General features: G+C 40.7%; 2 protein-coding genes across 3 annotated transcripts; one reads left to right on the forward strand and one right to left on the reverse strand.

The window, feature by feature from the left end:
• Positions 1-348: 348 nt before the first annotated feature.
• Positions 349-2,137, reverse strand: lyrm4a (LYR motif containing 4 a). Its single transcript, XM_084183158.1, has 3 exons — positions 2,017-2,137; positions 1,126-1,246; positions 349-737 (listed from the first exon to the last, which is right to left on the reverse strand). Exons 1-3 carry the CDS (start codon positions 2,100-2,102, stop codon positions 666-668), a joined length of 279 nt encoding a protein of 92 aa, XP_084039284.1. The 5' UTR covers positions 2,103-2,137; the 3' UTR covers positions 349-665.
• A 6,040-nt stretch (positions 2,138-8,177) lies between these two features.
• riok1 (RIO kinase 1 (yeast)) lies at positions 8,178-21,655 on the forward strand. 2 transcript variants are annotated; one of them, XM_084183137.1, is made up of 17 exons: positions 8,178-8,505; positions 9,350-9,563; positions 9,722-9,812; positions 11,032-11,101; positions 11,225-11,267; positions 11,898-11,990; positions 12,115-12,227; positions 12,737-12,817; positions 15,199-15,285; positions 16,010-16,147; positions 18,125-18,228; positions 18,746-18,852; positions 19,049-19,114; positions 19,224-19,343; positions 19,585-19,638; positions 20,435-20,554; positions 21,004-21,655. In XM_084183137.1, exons 1-17 carry the CDS (start codon positions 8,450-8,452, stop codon positions 21,112-21,114), a joined length of 1,668 nt encoding a protein of 555 aa, XP_084039263.1. In that variant the 5' UTR covers positions 8,178-8,449; the 3' UTR covers positions 21,115-21,655. The 2 variants fall into 2 exon arrangements, with proteins under 2 accessions (XP_084039263.1, XP_084039262.1); XM_084183136.1 differs by having other exon boundaries at positions 8,383-8,505; positions 9,353-9,563.
• Positions 21,656-22,969: the final 1,314 nt, after the last annotated feature.

The following is a 22,969-nucleotide window of genomic DNA, read 5'->3' on the forward strand; positions in this document are numbered from 1 at the left end:
ATACATTTTCTATTAATTGATATCTACTTAAATTTCAGCCACTTGGCCAGATTGTTCTCACGTTTATCACCTGTTCTGTCGTGAATTAGTTTTTCTCTAATCTGAGCTTCAACAAAAGCCGTTTGGAAAAAGCTTTTCTGCACAAGTTAAATGTCTGCATAATACATACACAAACTGTGTCGTCTGTGATTGTCAAGGCTTGACTCAACAAGCGGAGCATAAATTTATAAGAATCTGTGGCTTGGACACCAGAACTAGTAACATGTAAACAGCGATAGTAAATAATGTGACATGATTAAATAGTTTTAAAACAAAAATTGCATCCAGCAAAACACTAAAGCCACATACTGCATATATTACTGTTTAATTAAGATGCTGCCGTTATTGCAACAAAAGGGTATTATATATCACTACAAGCCATTACAAATACATATAAATGATAACATGAGTTTTAAAAGAGTACTATTATACAGGTCATACATTTCAATACATCAGAGAGAAGTGTTGGCTGGTGTAAGTGCTAGGTGACTTTCTGTGACTATAAAGCCTTTCCTCAGTGCTGTTACCATAGCAAAACATAACTAACTGTCCAGAATCTGGTCCTAGACAGTGACCCAATCTTCAAGACATCCTATGATAACAACAATCACGACACGACTATAAACTCAGAAGTCCCTGTGCACTCCAGTTTCCTCCACAATGGTCCTCTGAGTAGTGTACATCTGGCCAATGGACACCTGCAATAGAAAGAGACCGGTCAATCAGTGTCTACATGAGAATGCGCAGATGTTTTCTGACTTTTTGTAGCCTGTATGGACTGGAGTAGATGTATTTGTAGAAGGGCCGCACTCAAAAATGAGATTTTCAAAGTTATTTTATTCAATTTATTTCATTTAGAGGCAACAAGAGCAAAAACACTTGGCCGTTGGGCCATCGTCAGGTACAGAAATGTGTTTATACTCATTGAGCCCTTGTGAGACCATTTTCTCTGAATATTGATTAGCTACTATTTCACAATCCACAACTGATGTACAAAGTCTTAATGAATATTTGAATAGGCTATTCTACTAACAATTAACATCCCTAATATGAACATCTAATCAACACTACTGAAAAGTTATTCACCTGTCTCTTGATGACAGCAAGGTTCTCTCTGGCCTGGTTGAGCAGCATATCCAGAGTTTTTGGGTTGTCAACATGGAGATTCTCCCTGAAGCTGTCCTTTACTCTGCGCAGGGCATACGTTCTGAAAAAAGGCAGGAACACAAAGTAAATACATCATAAATCTGCAGGAGAAAAATTAAATATATATTGCATTACTTGCAATTCAATAACCATTTCAGACTGTAATAAAACAAAAACATATTTTTTTAAATGAAAGCCTACTGTATGCTTGCCTTGCAGGCTTGTTTTTGTGCAGTATAAAATCATGCGACTCACACCTACGTTTGATTGTAGCCTCGAGGGCGCTAGCGGGCATTGTTGTTCCTGTCTTGACTTACGCAAGTGGAAAATATAGGAAAAACTGCGACCACTAGCGGTTTATCGAGGTTAGTTTGATTCACATAGCTAAATCCTGATCCTGTCAGGACAAACATTAGGTAGTTAGTTAGCTATCATATCATTGGTGTCAGATCTTTGCAACGCCCAAAGTGTTTTGTTAGAATATTTCACTACTTTCGCCAGCGTGAGCTAGCTAGCAACGTTACACCTCATCAAAAACCCTAGTTAGCTATCTCCCTGTAACGTTACAGCACAACACAATTAGAAAAGTTGATATCAATAAAAAAAAAAGGTGGTACTAGAAATTCACGTTAAGAAGTTGTGCTTTCCACAACTTCTAGCAATGGAACCGTTACTGGCTAGCAATGGAAACACGGTTAGTTACTGGCTAACGACGTTGTGAAAGACGTGGAAATTGAAAGACATTTCGAACTTACTGTAGCTAGCTCAACATTAGATTGAACACATAACGTCATATGATTCCAGCCAGTGTGGGTACATTACATCTCTTACCTGTAATTGTAAGAGGGGAATTTTTTGCTCTCTTTTATAAGCATTCTGTACAAGGAGATCACCTGAGTTCTGCTGCATGCCGCCATGTTGGTTGATGTAAACACACAAAAACTCAATTGTATTTACTTGACTCCTCGCATCCTCTCTCCTCGCTTCCTTCTCAAAACCTATTGGATAAGAAAGTCAGATGTCCCGCCCCTCTGACCTTCTCCTCCAATGGGTTTTGAGAAGGAGACGAGGAGTGAGGACGCGAGGAGGACGCAATTGACGTCTTCCCAAGGAAATGCAGTTGAGCATTTTTTCCATGTGAAGACAGCAAGAATAACGAGTTCACGGTCCTTCAAAATAAAAGTAATGTCATGTAAACTGTTATGAAGGAAAAACTGTGATGAATTAATGCAAAATATGCACGGTCTATTATCAACATATCTTATACTAGTTATTAAACGAAATATGTATTTCTGAAAGTAATAATGTGATATCAGAGGAGGCTGGTCATTGGAGAAAGGCAAGGACCATCCTCTATCTAATCAAATCAAATTGTATTGGTCGCGTACACGGTTTAGCAGGTGTTATGGCCGGTGCAGCGAAATGCTTATGTTCCTATCAAACAATGCAGTAAATGTCAACAAGCATACAATAATCAAACATTAAAAAATAATAAAACACGTAGTACAGAAGTAGATAAATAAACATTGTAACGCCAAGGTAGTGGGTTCGATCCCCGGGACCACCCATACACAAAAATGTATGCACGCATGACTGTAAGTCGCTTTGGATAAAAGCGTCTGCTAAATGGCATATTATTATTATTATTATTTAACGTGACTAGTGTTCAGTGACTATGTACAGCAGTCCCTAAGGTGCAGGGTAGAGTACCCGGTGGTATCCGGCTAGGGTGCAGGGCATTCGGGCAGGGTACTAGCTAGTGGTGGCTGTTTAACAGTCTGATGGCCTGGGGATAAAAGCTGTTTATCAGTCTGATGGCCTGGGGATAAAAGCTGTTTATCAGTCTGATGGCCTGGGGATAAAAGCTGTTTATCAGTCTGATGGCCTGGGGATAAAAGCTGTTTAACAGTCTGATGGCCTGGGAATAAAAGCTGTTTATCAGTCTCTCGGTCCCAGTTTTGATGCACCTGTACTGTCTCGACCTTCTCTTCCATTCCCAACTCCTGTTGTATTCGGCACATATGACCAATAAAATTTGATATGATTTTAGATGGTAGTGAGATGAACAGGCCGTGGCTCGGCTGGCTGAGGTCCTTGATGATCTTCTTGGCCTTCCTGTGATACCGGGTGCTGTAGATGTCATGGAGGGCAGGCAGTGTGCCCCCGATGGTGAGTTGGGCCGACCGCACCACCCTCTGGAGAGCCCTGCGGTTGCTGGCGATGCAATTGGCGTACCATGCAGTGTTACAGCCCGACAGGATGCTCTCAAAAGAGAAAGGAATGAGTTTGTCTGCCACCAATTAAAAATCATAAATCGCTTAAAATGACTACTATAAATCGCAAAATGTATCAGTTTCACTTAAGGTGAAGAGGGTTGACAACTATGCCGCATAACATTCAAGATAGTTGGGAACAGATTTCCCAATACCATGGCATCGGGTTTATGAACTAATATACAAAACAAATTGCTGCAGCAATTCGTTCTTTTCAATTTACGCTATTAAATACAATTCTCGCTTCAAAAAGAATGCTCAGTATATTGGGGTATTCAACAGTCAGACCGGTGCAGACTCTGCCATGTGGAAACAGAATCAATAGAGCATCTCTTTCGATACTGTCCATCGGTGGCTTGTATTTGGAGTCAGGTCCAGGAATGGTTGTTATGCCATAATATCAGGGTGCAGCTGGACCTGCAAAAAGAATTGCTGGGGGATTTGAAGGACCACAGTCAGTCAATAGGAAATATCATTGTGCATTTAAAAAAAAATTGTTTGGGCAATTTCGGCAGAAATGTTGCAGATGGGGAGGTTCAAGTCCCTAGTGATAGTATTGATAGAATGGCAGGACACCCCCACACCGTAACACCTCCTCCTCCATGCTTTACGGTGGGAAATAAACATGCGGAGATAATCCGTTCAGCACTCCATCACTCTCCTTCTTGGTAAAATAGCCCTTACACAGCCTGGAGGTGTGTTGGGTCATTGTCCTGTTGAAAAACAAATGATAGTCCCACTAAGCCCAAACCAGATGGGATGGCGTATCGCTGTAGAATGCTGTAGTAGCCATGCTGGTTAAGTGTGCCTTGAATTCTAAATAAATCACAGACAGTGTCACCAGCAAAGCACCCCCACACCATAACACCTCCTCCTCCATGCTTTACGGTGGGAAATACACATGCGGAGATCATCCGTTCACCCACACCGCGTCTCACAAAGACACGCCGGTTGGAACCAAAAATCTCAAATTTGGACTCCAGACCAAAGGACTCATTTCCACCGGTCTAATTACATTTTACATTTACATTTACGTCATTTAGCAGACGCTCTTATCCAGAGCGACTTACATATCTTTTTTCTTTATATATACTGGCCCCCCGTGGGTATGTCCATTCCTCGTGTTTCTTGGCCCAAGCAAGTCTCTTCTTCTTCATTTATTTGGGCTGCAATTTCTGAGGCTGGTAACTCTAATTAACTTATCCTCTGCAGCAGAGGTAACTCTGGGTCTTCCATTCCTGTGGCGGCCCTCATGAGAGCCAATTTCATCATAGCACTTGATGGTTTTTGCGACTGCACTTGGAAGAAACTTTCAAAGCCTCATGAAGCTGGTTGAGGGAATGCCAAGAGTGTGCAAAAGCTGTTATCAAGGCAAAGGGTGGCTATTTGAAGAATCTCAAATATAAAATATATTTTGATTTGTTTAACACTTTTTTGGTTACTACATGATTCCATTTGTGTTATTTAATAGTTTTGATGTCTTCACTATTATTCTACAATGTACACAATAGTAAAAATAAAGAAAATCCTGTAATGAGTAGGTGTGTCCAAACTTTTGACTGGTAATGTATATACATATACAGTGCCTTCGAAAAGTATTCACACCCCTTGACTTTTCCCACATTTTGTTAGGTTACAGCCTTATTCTAAAATTGATTAAATCGTTTTTTTCCCCTTCATCAATCTACACACAATACCCTATAATGAGAAAGCAAAAACAGGTTTTTAGATTTTTTTGCTAATTTATTAAAAATAAAACACGGAAATATTACATTTACATAAGTATTCAGACCCTTTACTCTGCACTTTGTTGAAGCACCTTTGGCAGCGATTACAGCCTTGAGTCTTCTTGGGTATGACGCTACAAGCTTGGCAAACCTGTATTTGGGGAGTTTCTCCCATTCTTCTCTGCAGATCCTCTCAAGCTCTGTCAGGTTGGATGGGGAGCATTGCTGCACAGCTATTTTCAGGTCTCTCCAGAGATGTTCAAACAGGTTCAAGTCCGGGCTCTGTCTGGGCCACTCAAGGACATTCAGAGACTTGTCCCTAAGCCACTCCTGCGTTGTCTTGGCTGTGTGCTTAGGGTCGTTTAGGGTCGTTGTCCTGTTGGAAGGTGAAACTTCGCCCCAGTCTGAGGTCCTGAGCGCTCTGGAGCAGGTTTTCATTAAGGATCTCTCTGTACTTTGCTCCATTCATCTTTGCCTCAATCCTGACTAGTCTCCCAGTCCCCGCCGCTGAAAAACATCCCCACAGCATGATGCTGCCACCACCATGCTTCACCGTAGGGATGGTGCCAGGTTTCCTCCAGACGTGACGCTTGGTATTCAGGTCAAAGAGTTCAATCTTGGTTTCATCAGACCAGAGACTCTTGTTTCTCATGGTCTGAGAGTCCTTTAGGTGCCTTTAGGCAAACTCCAAGTGGGCTGTCATGTGCCTTTTACTGAGGAGTGGCTTCCGTCTGGCCACTTTACCATAAAGGCCTGATTGGTGGAGTGCTACAGAGATGGTTGTCTTTCTGGATGGTTCTCCCATCTTCACAGAGGAACTCTAGAGCTCTGTCAGAGTGACCATCGGGTTCTTGGTCACCTCCCTGACCAAGGCCCTTCTCCCCCGATTGCTAAGTTTGGCCGGGCGGCCAGCTCTAGGAAGAGTATTGGTGGTTCCAAACTTCTTCCATTTAAGAATGATGGAGTCCAATGTGTTCTTGGGGACCTTCAATGCTGCAGAAATGATTTGGTACCCTTCCCCAGATCTGTGCCACTTCACAATCCTGTCTCAGTGCTCTACGGTCACTTCCTTCGACCTCATGGCTTGGTTTTTGCTCTGACATGCACTGTCAACTGTGGGACCTTATATTGACAGTTGTGTGCCTTTCCAAATCATGTCCAATCAATTGAATTTACCACTGGTGGACTCCAATCAAGTTGTAGAAACATCTCAAGGATGATCAATGGAAACAGGATGCACCTGATCTCAATTTCGAGTCTCATAGCAAAGGGTCTGAAGACTTATGCAAATAAGGTGTTTCAGTTTTTGTATTAATTTTTTATTAGCAAAAATGTAATACAAACCTGTTTTCGATTTGTCATTATGGGGTATTGTGTGTAGATTGCTGAGGATGTGGTCCTCTGTAGCTCAGCTGGTAGAGCACGGCGCTTGTAACGCCAAGGTAGTGGGTTCGATCCCCGGGACCACCCATACACAAAAATAAAATGTATGCACGCATGACTGTAAGTCGCTTTGGATAAAAGCGTCTGCTAAATGGCATATTAATTAATTATTAAGGATGTTTTTGTATTTAATGAGGCTGTAACGTAACAAAATGTGGAAAAAGTCAAGGGGTCTGAATAATTTCCGAAGGCACTGTACATAAAAAAAAAAAGATAGTGCGTCTGTAGAAGTTCATGAGGGTCTTAGGAGGGGTTCAGACTCAGGGCCCTGAGCTTAGTGATGAGCTTGGAGGGTACTATGGTGTTGAAGGCTGAGCTGTAGTCGATGAACAGCCTTCTTACATAGGTATTCCTTTTGTCCAGGTAGGATAGGGCAGTGTGGAGTGCAATGGGGATTGCATCGTCCGTGGATCTGTTGGGGCGGTATGCAAATTGTAGTGGTGTCAGGTAAGATGGAGGTGATATTTTTTTTAAATGATGTTCATATTAATATTATTGTACCAGGATCAAGTGTCATTGAGATAAATCAATCTCCGTGCCAAGGAAAACCTGGATAGATAAAGAAACACATGATTTGACTTCCTTCTAGTCCAATGTTGTTGCAATCATTCACCTTCTCATATTTATGAAACACATACCATTGGTATAAAGGACTATGAACCATGTGCATAGCCTGGGTAGCCGCTAGTGAGCGCTATGGGACCCCACTATCGTCTGGGGTTGTGCCTAGCCCGTAATACACTAGTGTCCCCCTGCGACCGGTTCGTACATAAACCATTCTCCATTCAGGCTGCAAAGGCATCACTTTCATCCCTAAATAACTTTAATGGCGTGCAGCCCCCCCCCCCCAAAAAAATAATAATATTCGTAATGTCTTAATAAAACACTTTTTTTCACAACCATGCTAGAGTTGCTAATGCTACTTCCTGATGTTGCACCCTGCGTTCAACCAGGGGTAATGCCACATTCTTGTGCTAGTCCGAACTAGGAAACTGACATTTCCGACTAATTTTCTTTCTTCTTCTTTGAGATTTATTGGCAGACTAAACTCATAAGGTGTATTGCCGCCACCTACTGTATGATGTACTAAAAAAATATATCCCAAAAAACAAAAGCTGTTTTGGATGACGAAATTCATACTAATTAACAAAAACACTAACCAAAATTCACTCTACTACCCTGAATTTCAAACCAAAAACAACTGTAGTCCTTCAGTTGGATTTAAATGTCTACATGTCCGACTTGCTAACTTGTTGTAGTTATATGCGTTCCACTTTTAACCAGCTAGCAATTCGGAAATGTCCGAGTTCCGACTAGTGCATGAACGTGGAATAAACAAAAACCTACAACCTGATTGGTTGAACGTGGTGCGCAACATCAGTAAATTGTCAAAAAATATGAAATATTGTGTTTTATTAAGACATACTTTTTTTTACCTGTTTTTTTCTTCTTCTGGCGGCACGCTATTAAAGCTAGTGGAGGATGTTTTATGTACGAACTGGTCTCCGGGGACACAGTGTATTACTGGCTGGGCACATTAAGCCCAGAAGAGATCCATTGCACTAGCGACTGAGTGTCCAGTGTAGGCATAGGAGATTACCTGTTGGCTGTCATTTTTTTGTTGAAGGGAATACAAAAAAATTGTTGGACAGAATTTGATATCCCCCCCCCCCCCCCCGTGATGGTTGTGAAGCAGGTTCAGTTTCACTTTTTTGAGCCATCTCAGTATCCTTAAACACATGACGATGCCGGAAGTGTGTAGAAACAGACGAGCTTCTTACACGAGTTGGGACTCACATTGGAGTGAAATACTAAATTGAAATGTCCATGGCCCAGATTGTACCAGGACAGTTTGATGATGCGGATGAATCAAACAGGTGAGTCGTCAAGTATCCTTTATTTGTAGCCCTTTACTGCTAGTTGTACTTACAGCCTTGTTTGTTGTTGCTAGCATGCGGCATCGTCATTAACGTTAGCTACCAACTACTGACACCACAGGCATATAGCTAGCTATAGCGAAGTATTTAGCTATTTCGTTGTTTGAACAACTTATTGGATAAGTACAAAAAAAAGCGTGTTGAATTTGTATTTCACAACATGAGTTTTGACATAAAATGATCTAGCTAGCTACTTTAACCAACTAACGTTAGCTAGTAGTTACTAGCGTTGTGCCCATGTCCTGTGCCTACTCAAGTGTTAGCTAGTAGCCCAAAAGCCGGCAGATGTGATATTGAGTCGTGTTATTTTACCGTTCAAAGGTGTTGTACACTCGTATCCCCCGTGGACCGGTTCGTACATAAAACATTCTCCATGCAGGTTACAAAGGCGTTGATTTCCCCTCTAACTCAATTTAATGGCGAGAAGGCTGAAAGTAACGGAGAAAAGATGCATACTTTCCTTATGAAACACCATTTTCCACCACCATGCGCCAGAAGATCGCCATCTGCCGGCGTTTTGGCTGGCTAGCCAGTATATAACGTTAGCTATAAAACAAGGTAGCCCATGTCTCTTTTCTTTCATTTAGCATGGCAAATCTAGCAGAGGTTATTAAAGGAACGTATGTAATGACTCAAGACAAACAGCACACTGCATGTTATTTATTGCCCCCCCCTCTCCCTTTGTTCATGTAGCTAGCTAGCTAAGACAATTGTTTGTCCTGTGTTTTGTTTCTGTCAGTGTCTCAATGTACAGAGCCTGACTACTAGCTCTGTTTCTTTTCAGTAGTGTTGCCAATACCCAACCAGCTGAGGAGATGCTTGCATTAGAGGGCCAGATCGGTGGAGTTAGCCTGGACACACTATATCATGATTCGTGTGAATATGATGAGGAGGAAGAGGAGGAGGATGATGATGATGATGATGATGATTGGGACTGGAATGAGACGGGAGACTTGACAAAACGCTACATGGCTAATAGAACAGGAATGAATCACCAGGTAAGTTCAGAACAGCTTGTGCTAATGACTTGTTTTATGATTTATCAGCTAATCAATCATTATTTCAAAATGTACATGTACTAGTGGAGTTTGAGGAGCCAATATTGGGTATATGAGAAGATGAAGCAAACTGATGTCATCTCTTTGTTTTTTTGCAGGCAAATAAACAAAATCCTAGTAACAAATCACAGAAACTGTCAACCCCCACTGACAAGGCTCTGAGGAAGTTTGAACACAAAATTAATTTAGGTGAGTTCAAGTAGAATTTTTAGTTCTGAGTGATGAACCGAAATGTTGGCTATAGTTTTCGTTTTTTAAACAACTAATTGACGACTGTTCAATTATTTTAATTCCAGTTCGTTCTGTTTTTTTCTGAGCTCAATGCACACATTGCACAGTTTCTCTAGAGATAAATAATTAATTATAATTAATTATAATTAATTAATAATAATTTATAATTTGGTCATTTAGCAGACGCTCTTATCCAGAGCGACTTACAGGAGCAATTAGGGTTAAGTGCCTTGCTCAAGGGCACATCGACAGGTTTTTCACCTAGTCGGCTCGGGGATTAGAACCAGCGACCTTTCGGTTACTGGCACAACGCTCTTAACCACTAAGCTACCTGCCGCCCCATAAATCAGATCCAGCCTGAACTGTGCGATGTTGTAGTTTCCAACAGGCCAATATTCTACATAGTTTAGCACATAAAACATGGTAATTAACTACAATGACCATAATCCATTGCACATCTACTTGTACGGTCTGTGTTTCTTTTACGCCTGCTACGGAAGAGACAAGCATGCACGATTGTGAGGGGATATAGAGAGCAGCTGTTGCTTTGTGAGGTGCCTCTACCTGAAATGATGAAAGTGATTGATAGTTGGTGTTCAGCAGTCATAAAAGTCTGCCTTATTTACTTTGAACTACAAAATAGTGATTTTCGTCAGACAGCAAAGGCAGCAGCTCTATAGAGATGAGATGATGACTTGGAATGAAATAATAATGTCATCAAATGAAACAAATAGTATACACAACTGAAATATTTTATTCAAGTAATGTGGATAAATGATGGTTAATACAGTCATGGGACTTTTTATTAATTGTTTTGTTCTGTGCTACAGCATTCAACCCCAAAAATCGATGAAAACTGTGATAATTTTTTGATAATCGAACCGAAACCGAACTGACCTCAAAGCACCATTCGCTCAGCACTAAGTATTTTAGCTGTGTAGATGGATAATCCAATGAAGAAAGGCACATGGGTGGCCTGGGTGGTCTAGCAGTTAGTTCCGCCGTCTACAGCACACGTTTGTCAGTGTAGAATCCGCTCTTTGTGACACTCCATACATCTTTCCCACAATCTCCTGTCTGTACATTAGAAAATATACAAATCCCCCCCCCCCCTTTGTTTAAGAATGTGAGAATTAACTGCATAGAGCGCTGAATGTGTTCTTTTGATTTACTGTAGATAAGCTCAACTATGCTGACTCTGTGATCAACAAAGTGACCGTGATGCAGAAACAACGAGATGCTGACACGTACGTAACCTGTCACCGAACATGACATTCAACATGACATCGCACTGCTTGGAATAAAGAGTACTTTTATTCTGTTATAGTTTAAAAAATAATTTTGTTGGCTGTTGTGGTTACTTCCGCTAGGTTTCGAGTGAAAGACAAGTCGGATCGGGCTACAGTTGAGCAGGTGCGCTTTTTATTCCCGTTGGAGTTTTGTGGTGTGTGTGTGTGTGTGTATATATATATATATGTATATATATATATTAGTACCCGTCAAAAGTTTGGACACACCTACTCATTCAAGGATTTTTCTTTATTTTTACTATTTTTTTTACATTGTAGAATAATAGTGAAGAAATCAACTATGAAATAACACATATGGAATCATGTAGTAACCAAAGAAGTGTTAAACAAATCAAAATATATTTTCTATTTGAGATTCTTCAGATATTTTTAAAAATTTTAAATATATAGCCACCCTTTGCCTTGAATAGCCACCCTTTGCCTTGAAAAATGTAAGCACTCACTAAAAACTGTAAGTCGCTCTGGATAAGAGCGTCTGCTAAATGACTAAAATGTAAAAATGTAATGACAGCATTGCACACTCTTGGCATTCTCTCAACCAGCTTCACCTGGAATGTATCTATATCTATAAGTATCTATAGTATTAGTATTAAATCAGAGATGAAAATGACATGATAATGTTATTTTATATGGCGATGGCATTCTGTTTGGATTTCATACCTGATTTCAGTGTACGGATAAGTCTGAGTAACAGAAAATCAACAGTGAATTGAGTTCCTTGTTTGTTTGAAAGGTGTTGGACCCACGGACGCGAATGATTCTGTTTAAGATGCTCAGCAGGGGTGTCATTTCAGAGATCAATGGATGTATCAGCACAGGCAAAGAGGCAAGTTGATCCCACAACGTCACGAGGCAAACGTATCCACCACTGTGGAACATTTTGGGGTCAACTTATCGTCCTACGAATGGCATATTCAGTTTCATTATTTCAAAGTGCTTTATACCAACAGGCAAATGTTTACCATGCGACCACTGCCAATGGTGAGAGCAGAGCCATCAAGATCTACAAGACCTCCATCTTACTGTTCAAGGACCGTGACAAATATGTTAGTGGAGAATTCAGGTGAACAGCATTTCCTGGCATGTCTAAGATGGTGTTACAAAACCAAGACCTAAAAGTAACCGTATCTCAGAAGGGGTCAATGTGGAACAAACTATTTGGTGCAGGCCATTGTTGCTAAGTCTGTTGTGTACCGTAGGAATGGGCATTTGAAAGATTCTGTGTTGGAGTACTCGCATGATAAATATTTGAGTACTCGCATGTTAACGTTTTAAAATGTGAAACAGGGCTGAAAGCAAAATGTTTGCGGTATGCTATCGGTTGTTTTAAATTACTTTTTTTTTTTTTTAACTGCACTTGACCTACTCTACAAACAATAAACACATATTTGTTTATTTTGTCAGTGCTTAGAAATGTAACCTGCTAAATAATTGCAATTGTAAATTGAGTACTTATTATTAATTGAATACAAACCTTGAATCGAGTACTCATGCCCATCCCTACTGTACAGTAGACTGTCAGCGTACATCAGCCATGTTTAAAGCTGATGAAGTCTGCCGTCTGCCCTCCAGGTTCCGCCACGGCTACTGTAAAGGAAACCCCAGGAAGATGGTGCGAACCTGGGCCGAGAAGGAGATGAGAAACCTCATCAGGTGAGCGTCCCCCAAGATGAGCCATGGAAAAAAGTAACATTGGTTATGCTTTATTTCATCGCCTGGTTTGTGGTATTTACATGGTATTTAGCCCTTTTACACTTGTACCCGTATACTGATAGAACATTGCAGATTGGAACGCAGTGGCTGTACAGTAACATGCTATACATGTCAGAGCTCAGTGGCTGGACAGTAACATGCTATACATGTCAGAGCTCTGGTTCTGTACAGTAACATGCTATACATGTCAGAGCTCTGGTTCTGTACAGTAACATGCTATACATGTCAGAGCTCAGTGGCTGTACAGTAACATGCTATACATGTCAGAGCTCTGGTTCTGTACAGTAACATGCTATACATGACGTCAGAGCTCAGTGGCTGGACAGTAACATGCTATACATGACGTCAGAGCTCAGTGGCTGGACAGTAACATGCTATACATGACGTCAGAGCTCAGTGGCTGGACAGTAACATGCTATACATGATGTCAGAGCTCAGTGGCTGTACAGTAACATGCTATACATGTCAGAGCTCAGCGGCTGTACAGTAACACGCTATACATGACGTCAGAGCTCAGTGGCTGGACAGTAACATGCTATACATGACGTCAGAGCTCAGTGGCTGTACAGTAACATGCTATACATGTCAGAGCTCAGCGGCTGGACAGTAACATGCTATATAAGACTGTGCTTCACAGCTCTGCATGGGTTTTGACTGACAGATGTTCTGAACTTGAGGACCGCACGCGACAAGTAGTTGCCTCCATCCCTCCTGCTATAATTTGGCAACTTTTGCAAATGTTTTGTTGTCTGAGGTGAGGAAAATGCTGTAAATTAAGAGGACTTGGTTTATTTTGAAAGATGAGACGTTGAGGATTATAATAAATACAGCTTCGATGTCATACAAGCAAGCCAAACACCCGTGAGTCCAAATGTGCACTTTACATTTCCATATCATAAACCTCATGTCATATACAGTGTCAAGGTTTATGATCACTGTTTTATAACAAGTTACAAGATGACATACCCTGGGTGGTTCTGAACAGAATAAGCCTATATATGTCTATTGTGAAGAAAATTCCCTGCAGAACACGCACCTGAATGCACTCATGACTCCTTTCTATGGACACCAAAATTACCAGCTGTTTCTCTGAATTGCTTTGTGAAAGCCTAACACTGTAAGATCATATTTTATAACTTAGCTAGCTAGTCTTGTTGGCAATAGAAAAACAAGCTTTCAAATGATGCCCACCTGACCCAGATTGTGATTTATAATGGGCTGTATTGGATTGCGGAAACAACAACAGTAACTGTGTGATGGCGGGGACGCAGGGTTGTGTTCCAAACTAAACAACTACAAGTCTGCTTACTATAGTTCCTCAACGGCACTGCTAGGAGAGCTCAAAAAAGCACCTTACAGTTGAGGACTTCATTGAGTCATAAAAGTGCATTGAAATTACACTGAACAAAAATATATAAATGCATCAATTTTACTGAGTTACAGTTCATATAAGGAAATCGGTCAATTTTAAGTAAATTCATTAGGCCCTAATCTATGGGTTTCATATTACTGTGAATACAGATATACGTCGGTTGGTCATAGAAATTTGAGAGCAATAATTGTTTTGTGTTAATGGACATTTCTGGGATCTTTTATTTCAGAGCATGAAACATGGGATCAACACTTTTTTTACATGTTGCTTTTATATTTTTGTTCAGTATACTTAGGAACTGTGCACACTTTGGAGAGATGTGTGGCCACTTGGAGTCATCAGTTAGTCCTCTCATTCAAACCCCTGTTATTTTCTTGTCTTATGTTGCACCTACAACACATTTTCCAGGAATATTCTTATGTTACTGAATGTATCCAGAGTATTTTCACATTTCGCTATCAACAACTGCGGCAAAGTACAGTAAATGTAAAATGCACACAAAATCAAGTGTAATGTTTGGATTCAGTCTTGTCAGGTGAACTGTTGTTCTCAAATTAGGTCAAATTGTTCCATAATCTCCAAACTGTTCCCTTTCAGTTGCTACCGTGCTTATGCATATACTTTTTCATATTTATTCTGTAAGAAACGTTTCAATTTAATGTAAAGGGTTAAGAACCTATACCAGATGCCTTCTGGTACTTACTTCAAATAATTCAACATCATTGGTAACTACCTGGTACCAAATGGTACAAGCCTACGCTTGTGTCAATGAATCCCCTTTGACCCTAAATGTACAACAAAAAGGTTTTGAAAACTGACTGATAAAGGGAGGGAGTACTTGGACTTGTCCAATAAAGAAACGCTGGTTTTCCTTTTCACTTGCAACACTCTGCACGAATGAATACGACCCTGAGTTTCAGCTTGTCTCTCCCTACTGCGTGTCTCCAAGGTTACAGACGGCAGGCATCCCAAGTCCGGAGCCAATCATGCTGCGGAGCCACGTGCTCCTCATGAGTTTCATCGGCAGGGATGACATGTATGTATGATCTGGCTTCGTTTCTGTTTTAACCGGTCAATATTATGTACCGTTTCTGTTTTAACCTGTCAATATTATATACCGTTTCTGTTTTAACCTGTTAATATTATATACCGTTTCTGTTTTAACCTTTCAATAATATATACCGTTTCTGTTTTAACCTGTCAATATTATATACCGTTTCTGTTTTAACCTGTCAATATTATATACCGTTTCTGTTTTTAACCTTTCAATAATATAAACCGTTTCTGTTTTAACCTGTCAATATTATATACTGTTTCTGTTTTAACCTATCAATAATATATACAGTTTCTGTTTTAACCTGTCAATATTATATACCGGTTTGTATGTCTGGCTTAAAGGTTGTGTAAGTTCTGGTTTTATCTAGCCTGTATGTGTGTAGTGAGCTGCGGTCCAAATCAATTATTCAACCGTACTCATTGCTAATGTGATGAATCGAGAGTAAATTGGTTCAATAAGGGTTTGTTCTGGAACTTCTGGTAAATTATGGCTTATGTTTTTTGCAGTTTTTCTATAGTTAACAATGTCAACGTTGAACATTGTTGTTTTTGCTGTTGTATTGTGTTATAGCAGTGTGTGTGTGGTGTTTGAGATACATTCTGCGCAGGTCTGCACACAATCTACATTTACTATAGCAAATTGATCAATTGGATGCTTCTCCGGGCTTTGAAGATCCGTTTTAATTTGTATCCTCTGGTCCCAGACCTGCTCCTCTTTTGAAGAACGCTTCCCTGTCCGAGTCCAAAGTGCGTGAGCTGTACCTTCAGGTGATACAGAACATGAGGGTTATGTACCAGGAGGCCCGGCTGGTCCATTCGGACCTCAGTGAGTTCAACATGCTGTAAGTTCCCTCCTGTTATCTGACGTGTATGTATGTGTGTGTGTGTGTGTGTGTGTGTGTGTGTGTGTGTGAACTAAGCTTATAAGTCGTTCCTTAGTTATATTCATAAGGCGTTTCTTAGTTATATTCATAAGGCGTTTCTAAGTTATATTCTTCGAGAATCAATGGGTTTGTATCATACATTGAAATGACCATTCAAATTGAACAACAGGAAATATGACTGATTATGCCTTTTTAAGTAAAAACCCTTCCATTGGTACAGTTATGGAAGTGCTGTTCGCTGCAAGTGCAGTTTTGACAGATACTGGTGTTGACTAAATTGATGCATTCAATTGTATTAATTTTAATATACACTACCAGTCAGAAGTTTGGACACACCTACTCATTCAAGGGTTTTTCTTTATTTGTACTATTTTCTACATTGTAGAATAATAGTGAAGACATCAAAACTATGAAATAACATATATGGAATCATGTAGTAACCAAAAAAGTGTTAAACAAATTAAAAATATATTTGAGATTCTTCAAATAGCCACCCTTTGCCTTGATGACAGCTTTGCACACTCTTGGCATTCTCTCAACCAGCTTCATGAGGTAGTCACCTGGAATGCATTTCAATTAACAGGTGTGCCTTGTTAAAAGTTAATTTGTGGAATTTCTTTCCTTCTTAATGCGTTTGAGCTAATCAGTTGTCTTGTGACAAGGTAGGGGGGAGGTATACAGAAGATAGCCCTATTTGGTAAAATACTAAGTCCATATTATGGCAAGAACAGCTCAAATAAGCAAAGAGAAACAACAGTCCATCATTACTTTAAGACATGAAGGTCAGTCAATACAGAACATTTCAAGAACTTTGAAAGTTTCATCAAGCGCAGTTGCAAAAACCATCAAGCGCTATGATGAAACTGGCTCTCATGAGGACCGCCACAGGAAAGGAAGACCCAGAGTTACCTCTGCTGCAGAGGATACGTTCATTAGAGTTACCAGCCTCAGAAATTGCAGCCCAAATAAATGCTTCACAGAGTTCAAGTAACAGACACATCTCAACATCAACTGTTCAGAGGGGACTGAGTGAATCAAGCCTTCACGGTCTAATTGCTGCAAAGAAACCACTACTAAAGGAAACCAATAAGAAGAGACCTGCTTGGGCCAAGAAACATGAGCAATGGACATTAGACCGGTGGAAATATGTCCTTTGGTCTGGAGTCCAAATTTGAGATTTTTGTTTCCAACCGCCGTGTCTTTGTGAGACGCGGTGTGGGTGAACGGATGATCTCCGCATGTGTATTTCCCACCGTAAAGCATGGAGGAGGTGTTATGGTGTGGGGGTGCTTTGCTGGTGACACTGTCTGTGATTTATTTAGAATTCAAGGCACACTTAACCAGCATGGCTACCACAGCATTCTGCAGCGATACGCCATCCCATCTGGTTTGGAGTTAGTGGGACTATCATTTGTTTTTCAACAGGACAATGACCCATCACATCTCCAGGCTGTGTAAGGGCTATTTTACCAAGAAGGAGAGTGATGGAGTGCTGCATCAGATGACCTGGCCTCCACAATCCCCCGACCTCAACCCAATTGAGATGGTTTGGGATGAGTCGGACGGCAGAGTGAAGGAAAAGCAGCCAACAAGTGCTCAGCATATGTGGGAACTCCTTCAAGACTGTTGGAAAAGCATTCCAGGTGAAGCTGGTTGAGAGAATGCCAAGAGTGTGCAAAGCTGTCATCACGGCAAATGGTGGCTATTTAAAGAATCTCAAATATAAAATTATATTTTGATTTGTTCTAACACTTTTTTTGGTTACTACATGATTCCATATGTGTTATTTCGTAGTTTTGATGTCTTCACTACTATTCTACAATGTAGAAAATAGTAAAAAATAAAGAAAAACCCTTGAATGAGTAGGTGTGTCCAAACTTTTGACTGGTACTGTATATATTATATATATATTTATTTTATTGCTTATCTTTCAAGGTACAACGACGGTGACGCCTACATCATCGACGTGTCCCAGTCTGTGGAGCACGACCACCCCCACGCTCTGGAGTTCCTGCGCAAAGACTGTACCAATGTCAATGGTACGTGTGGCCCGTGTTCTCATAGTCGCAGCGAAGGAGTTCTTATATAGGATCAGTTTTGCCTTCTACATCATAATACGTATGGGTATGGGGGAGACCTGGTCCTAGATCAGCACTCCTACTCTGAGACTAATCACTGAGCTCTGTGACGTTGTCAACTAACTACAGCGTTAATGCTGATAATAGAGCATTGCATTTCTATAGCATAGATTATTTTATTATTTGACAAAGCATCCTTTAGCCATATCATTATAATATTTTAAAAGGTTTTGCAACAAGGCATGTATGAAAAATTCTCTTTGTGTAATATCAACTGTAGCTACATTTGATCTGAGACTGCCGTTTTTACCCCAACTCCGACCTGACATGCGCATAATATGTCAAACATAAAGCTTAACGCGGACGTAGGTTATAGACAACAGGCAGTGCATATATGCTAGGATTGTCGGTTTCTGTGAAGTATGAGGCTCTGGGTTTGAATGAAAGGCCAGATGAGATCTGGTTCTGTGTCCCTCAGACTTCTTCCTGAAGCGCGGCGTCGCGGCGATGACGTTGCGCGAGCTCTTTGAGTTTGTCACCGATCCCTCCATCACCAGCAGCAACATCAACCTCTACTTGGAAAAGGTAGGAACACATTTCATTAGATGTGAAGTTTGTTTATGTACACGATTGAATCATAACCTTGTGCAGTTTTTTTGTTTGTTTGTCAAGTCAAAAGTTGCACTGTGGGCGCGTGCTTTCTGCGCGCGCTCAGTACTCGGAGAGCGTGGCCATTTTGATATGCCTGTGTGCATGCGTAATGGCTGTCTTCTCATTGTAGGCGATGGACATTACTTCCGAGAGGACGGCAGAGGAGAGGTCTAATCAGGATAGTGTGAATGAGGAGGTAAAGGATGAGATCTAATAATCATCAAGGTGAGAACGTTTTTGGGCTCCTCCATGACATTCTAACTCTCTCTCTCTCTCTGTTTTGGTTTATGGTTGAACTGTGACAGGTGTTTAAGAATGCGTACATCCCGCGGACACTTACAGAAGTGAGCCACTACGAACGTGACGTGGATGCCATGGCAAACATGAAAGACGACGAGTCCTCACGCAACATGCAGAATGACAACGTGAGTTGACTGAAACCTTGGTGTAACCGCTCAAATACACCATTCTGATACCAAAGTAGCTGACTTTGTCAACCCCTAACTCATGGGTTCACTTTTACGTATGCACAATTACACAGGGTTCTCGACTTCCTGATATTTTATTGTTACTTTTTCAGTAGCAATGTGATTGGTCCAACCCTACACTGTGTGACTGTTAATCTGGCTCTTCTGAGTTAATGGCTGTGATCTCTTTCTGATATAGATCCTCTACCAGACAGTGACGGGCCTGAAGAAGGATCTGTCTGGAGTTCAGACGGTAAGTCATAAACACCACCACTTTCCCTTCAGACGGTAAGTCATAAACACCACCACTTTCCCTTCAGACGGTAAGTCATAAACACCACCACTTTCCCTTCAGACGGTAAGTCATAAACACCACCACTTTCCCTTCAGACGGTAAGTCATAAACACCACCACTTTCCCTTCAGACGGTAAGTCATAAACACCACCACTTTCCCTTCAGACGGTAAGTCATAAACACCACCACTTTCCCTTCAGACGGTAAGTCATAAACACCACCACTTTCCCTTCAGACGGTAAGTCATAAACACCACCACTTTCCCTTCAGACGGTAAGTCATAAACACCACCACTTTCCCTTCAGACGGTAAGTCATAAACACCACCACTTTCCCTTCAGACGGTAAGTCATAAACACCACCACTTTCCCTTCAGACGGTAAGTCATAAACACCACCACTTTCCCTTCAGACGGTAAGTCATAAACACCACCACTTTCCCTTCAGACGGTAAGTCATAAAAACACCACCACTTTCCCTTCAGACGGTAAGTCACGCTCAACGCCACCATTTTCCCTTGTGACTTGGCAGCAAAGGTTACGTGTCAATTAAAGAGGTTGGTAATTTTTAGAGTTATGGCTTTCTGTAGCGACTGTCAACTGAAATAGACAGATTTTAATAATGGCTTCTATTGAGAATAAAGTAATGTGTGGTTTGGGAATATTTTACCATTACCGTGCATGAGTTGAGGAATGGTAAGTTTGATTGTTTATTGCTTTTTGATTGTTGACTGTTAATTTGTCCCTCCTTTTGTAGGTACCTGCCCTGCTGCAGGACTGTGATGTGGAGGAGAGCTCAAGTTCAGAGGATGAGGAAGAAGATGAAGATGAGCGCAAACAGGAGTCTGTGGGAGAAGACTCCCAGATTGACAAGAAGGTACGTTCCTATTAGGGCTGTGAAGGTGAATTAGTTTGTTAAGTAATCTTGCAATATTTAACTGCAGTCAGCAGATTTATTTTATTGCATTGGCGGGATTAATTTAATTTAGGATTAAATGCACCAACAAAAAAAGGTAATTACAAATTTGACCACCAGAGGGAGGGAGCAACTTGTGGTTATTGTAACCCTGTAACTGCCCACTACTTTTAGGTTATAACATGGCCTATTCAAAACTACACTAAATCTGGAACATATTCTGCATTTATCATGCAAATATCCCAAACTATTTTGATTTCTTCCAGTCTGAACTTAAAATTACATATAAATGTTTGAATCTAATATTCTATACCCAACCCGGTTTCTGTTTTGAATCTAATATTCTATACCCAACCCGGTTTCTGTTTTGAATCTAATATTCTATACCCAAACCGGTTTCTGCATTTTAGGAGAAGAAGAAATTGGCCAAGGAGGCCCAGAGGGAAAAGAGGAAAAACAAAACACCGAAACACGTGAAGAAGAGAAAGGAGAGGGTTTCAAAGATGAAGAAAGGCAAATAGGTGGACCCAGTAATCAGGAATACTCCAGACACACACCAGTCCTGAACCTAAACATGAACTTTTATCCCAGTGGCTCTATGAACTGATGTAAACCTCAGTGCTCAACACACAGGCCTTCAGCAACACTGCAGTGAAACTGGTGAACAGAAGTGCAGTATTAGGCCACACTAACAAACAGTGACAAAACATGACATGTTTCTATATAAGAAGTATGTGGAAAAAATATTGTTGACAATGTCAGGTGTCATGTACAATGCTTTAGCGTTTTTATGATCGTTATATAAAAGCAGTTCAATTAAAATGTACAAATAATAATAATACATACAAGTCTAAATGAAGTTGTACGTTACCTTGAAACATTTTACTAAAGAGGTTTCAAGGCTCTTCTATGTACAGTTACTGCAACAGCTTGCAGGGCAGGTTCTCCTAATGGCCTGTGCTAAAGTTAGTCATTTGTAAACCAAAATAACCAAATGAAAATTGTGGCTTGCAGCCAGTCCTCACATTTATAGGTATGAATTAAACAACATTATTTACCTCATGTTTGTAGTGTACATTTATTTAACATTAAATGTTTAATTTTACTTTACTGACTTTATCATGGTCCTCTGTAGCTCAGCTGGTAGAGCATGGCACTTGTAACGCCAAGGTAGTGGGTTCGATCCCCGGGACCACCCATACACAAAAATGTATGCACGCATGACTGTAAGTCGCTTTGGATAAAAGCGTCTGCTAAATGGCATATTATTATTATTGTCCCCATAGGGAAATTTATTTATTCTGGAAACCAATTACCTGCATTTGAATCTAAGATGTGCAATGTGCCCAGTTGTTATACAGTAGCTTGACATTACATCATGGCATTTTGTCACGTTAACAACTTTATATTAGCAGAGATTATGATGGAACACTGAAATAAATTACAAAAGTATTCGTAGTGCCCACACTTTTGTGAATAGAACATTCTACATGCTTTTACATTTTAGTCATTTAGCAGACGCTCTTATCCAGAGCGACTTACAGTTAAGTGAGTGCATACATAATTTTTTTTCATACTGGCCCCCCCGTGGGAATCGAACCCACAACCTTGGCGTTGCAAACGCCATGCTCTACCAACTGAGCTACATCCCTGCCGGCCATTCCCTCCCCTACCCTGGACGACGCTGGGCCAATTGTGCGCCGCCCCATGGGTCTCCCGGTCGCGGCCGGCTACGACAGAACCTTATATGCTATAAGCACACAAAGTGACAGTTACATTCATTTCTATAAACATTTTATTTCAGGTGCTATTACCACTTGCCTATTCTGATGTACATTCTCACCATACAGGGATTGAGTGTCATGGTGCATCTTATCTACATCACCCCTCTCAGGCCCCGTATACACTCAGTTTGTACAACTTGTTTGACACAATGTTTGTGATACCAGTTTTTCTACACAATATTTACTTAACCATTGTGCGGCGTCTCCACAACGCTTCGAGCAATTCCTTTTGTGCAGACAAACTTATCAAAGCAGTTGTGCCAAATGAGTTAGACAGTGCCGTGAAAAAGTATTTGCCCCCTTTCTGATTTAATCTATGTTTGTGTATTTTTTTATACTGAATGTTTTCAGATCTTCAACCAAAACCTAATATTAGATAAAGGGAACCTGAGTTTTACAAATAACAAATTATATGTATTTTATTTGATTAACAAAGTTATGCAACACCCAATTCCCCTGTGTGAAAAAGTAATTGCCCCCTTACACTCAATAACTGGTTGTGCCACCTTTAGCTGCAATGACTCCAACCAATTGCTTCCTGTAGTTGTTGATCAGTCTCTCACATCGCTGTGGAGGAATTTTGGCCCACTCT

This window comes from Coregonus lavaretus (genome assembly GCF_964263955.1).
Source record: "Coregonus lavaretus genome assembly, chromosome: 19".
NCBI lineage: Eukaryota > Metazoa > Chordata > Actinopteri > Salmoniformes > Salmonidae > Coregonus > Coregonus lavaretus.

Excerpts from the sequence above, each read along its gene's own strand:
- lyrm4a (XM_084183158.1), bottom strand. The coding sequence starts at position 2,102 with ATGGCGGCATGCAGCAGAACTCAGGTGATCTCCTTGTACAGAATGCTT. Across the intron at positions 1,247-2,016 it reads TTCCCCTCTTACAATTACAG|AACGTATGCCCTGCGCAGAG; the intron begins GTAAGAGATGTA and ends GCCTTTTTTCAG. Across the intron at positions 738-1,125 it reads TTGCTGTCATCAAGAGACAG|GTGTCCATTGGCCAGATGTA; the intron begins GTGAATAACTTT and ends TTTCTATTGCAG.
- riok1 (XM_084183137.1), top strand. The coding sequence starts at position 8,450 with ATGTCCATGGCCCAGATTGTACCAGGACAGTTTGATGATGCGGATGAA. Across the intron at positions 8,506-9,349 it reads GATGCGGATGAATCAAACAG|TAGTGTTGCCAATACCCAAC; the intron begins GTGAGTCGTCAA and ends GTTTCTTTTCAG. Across the intron at positions 9,564-9,721 it reads GAACAGGAATGAATCACCAG|GCAAATAAACAAAATCCTAG; the intron begins GTAAGTTCAGAA and ends GTTTTTTTGCAG.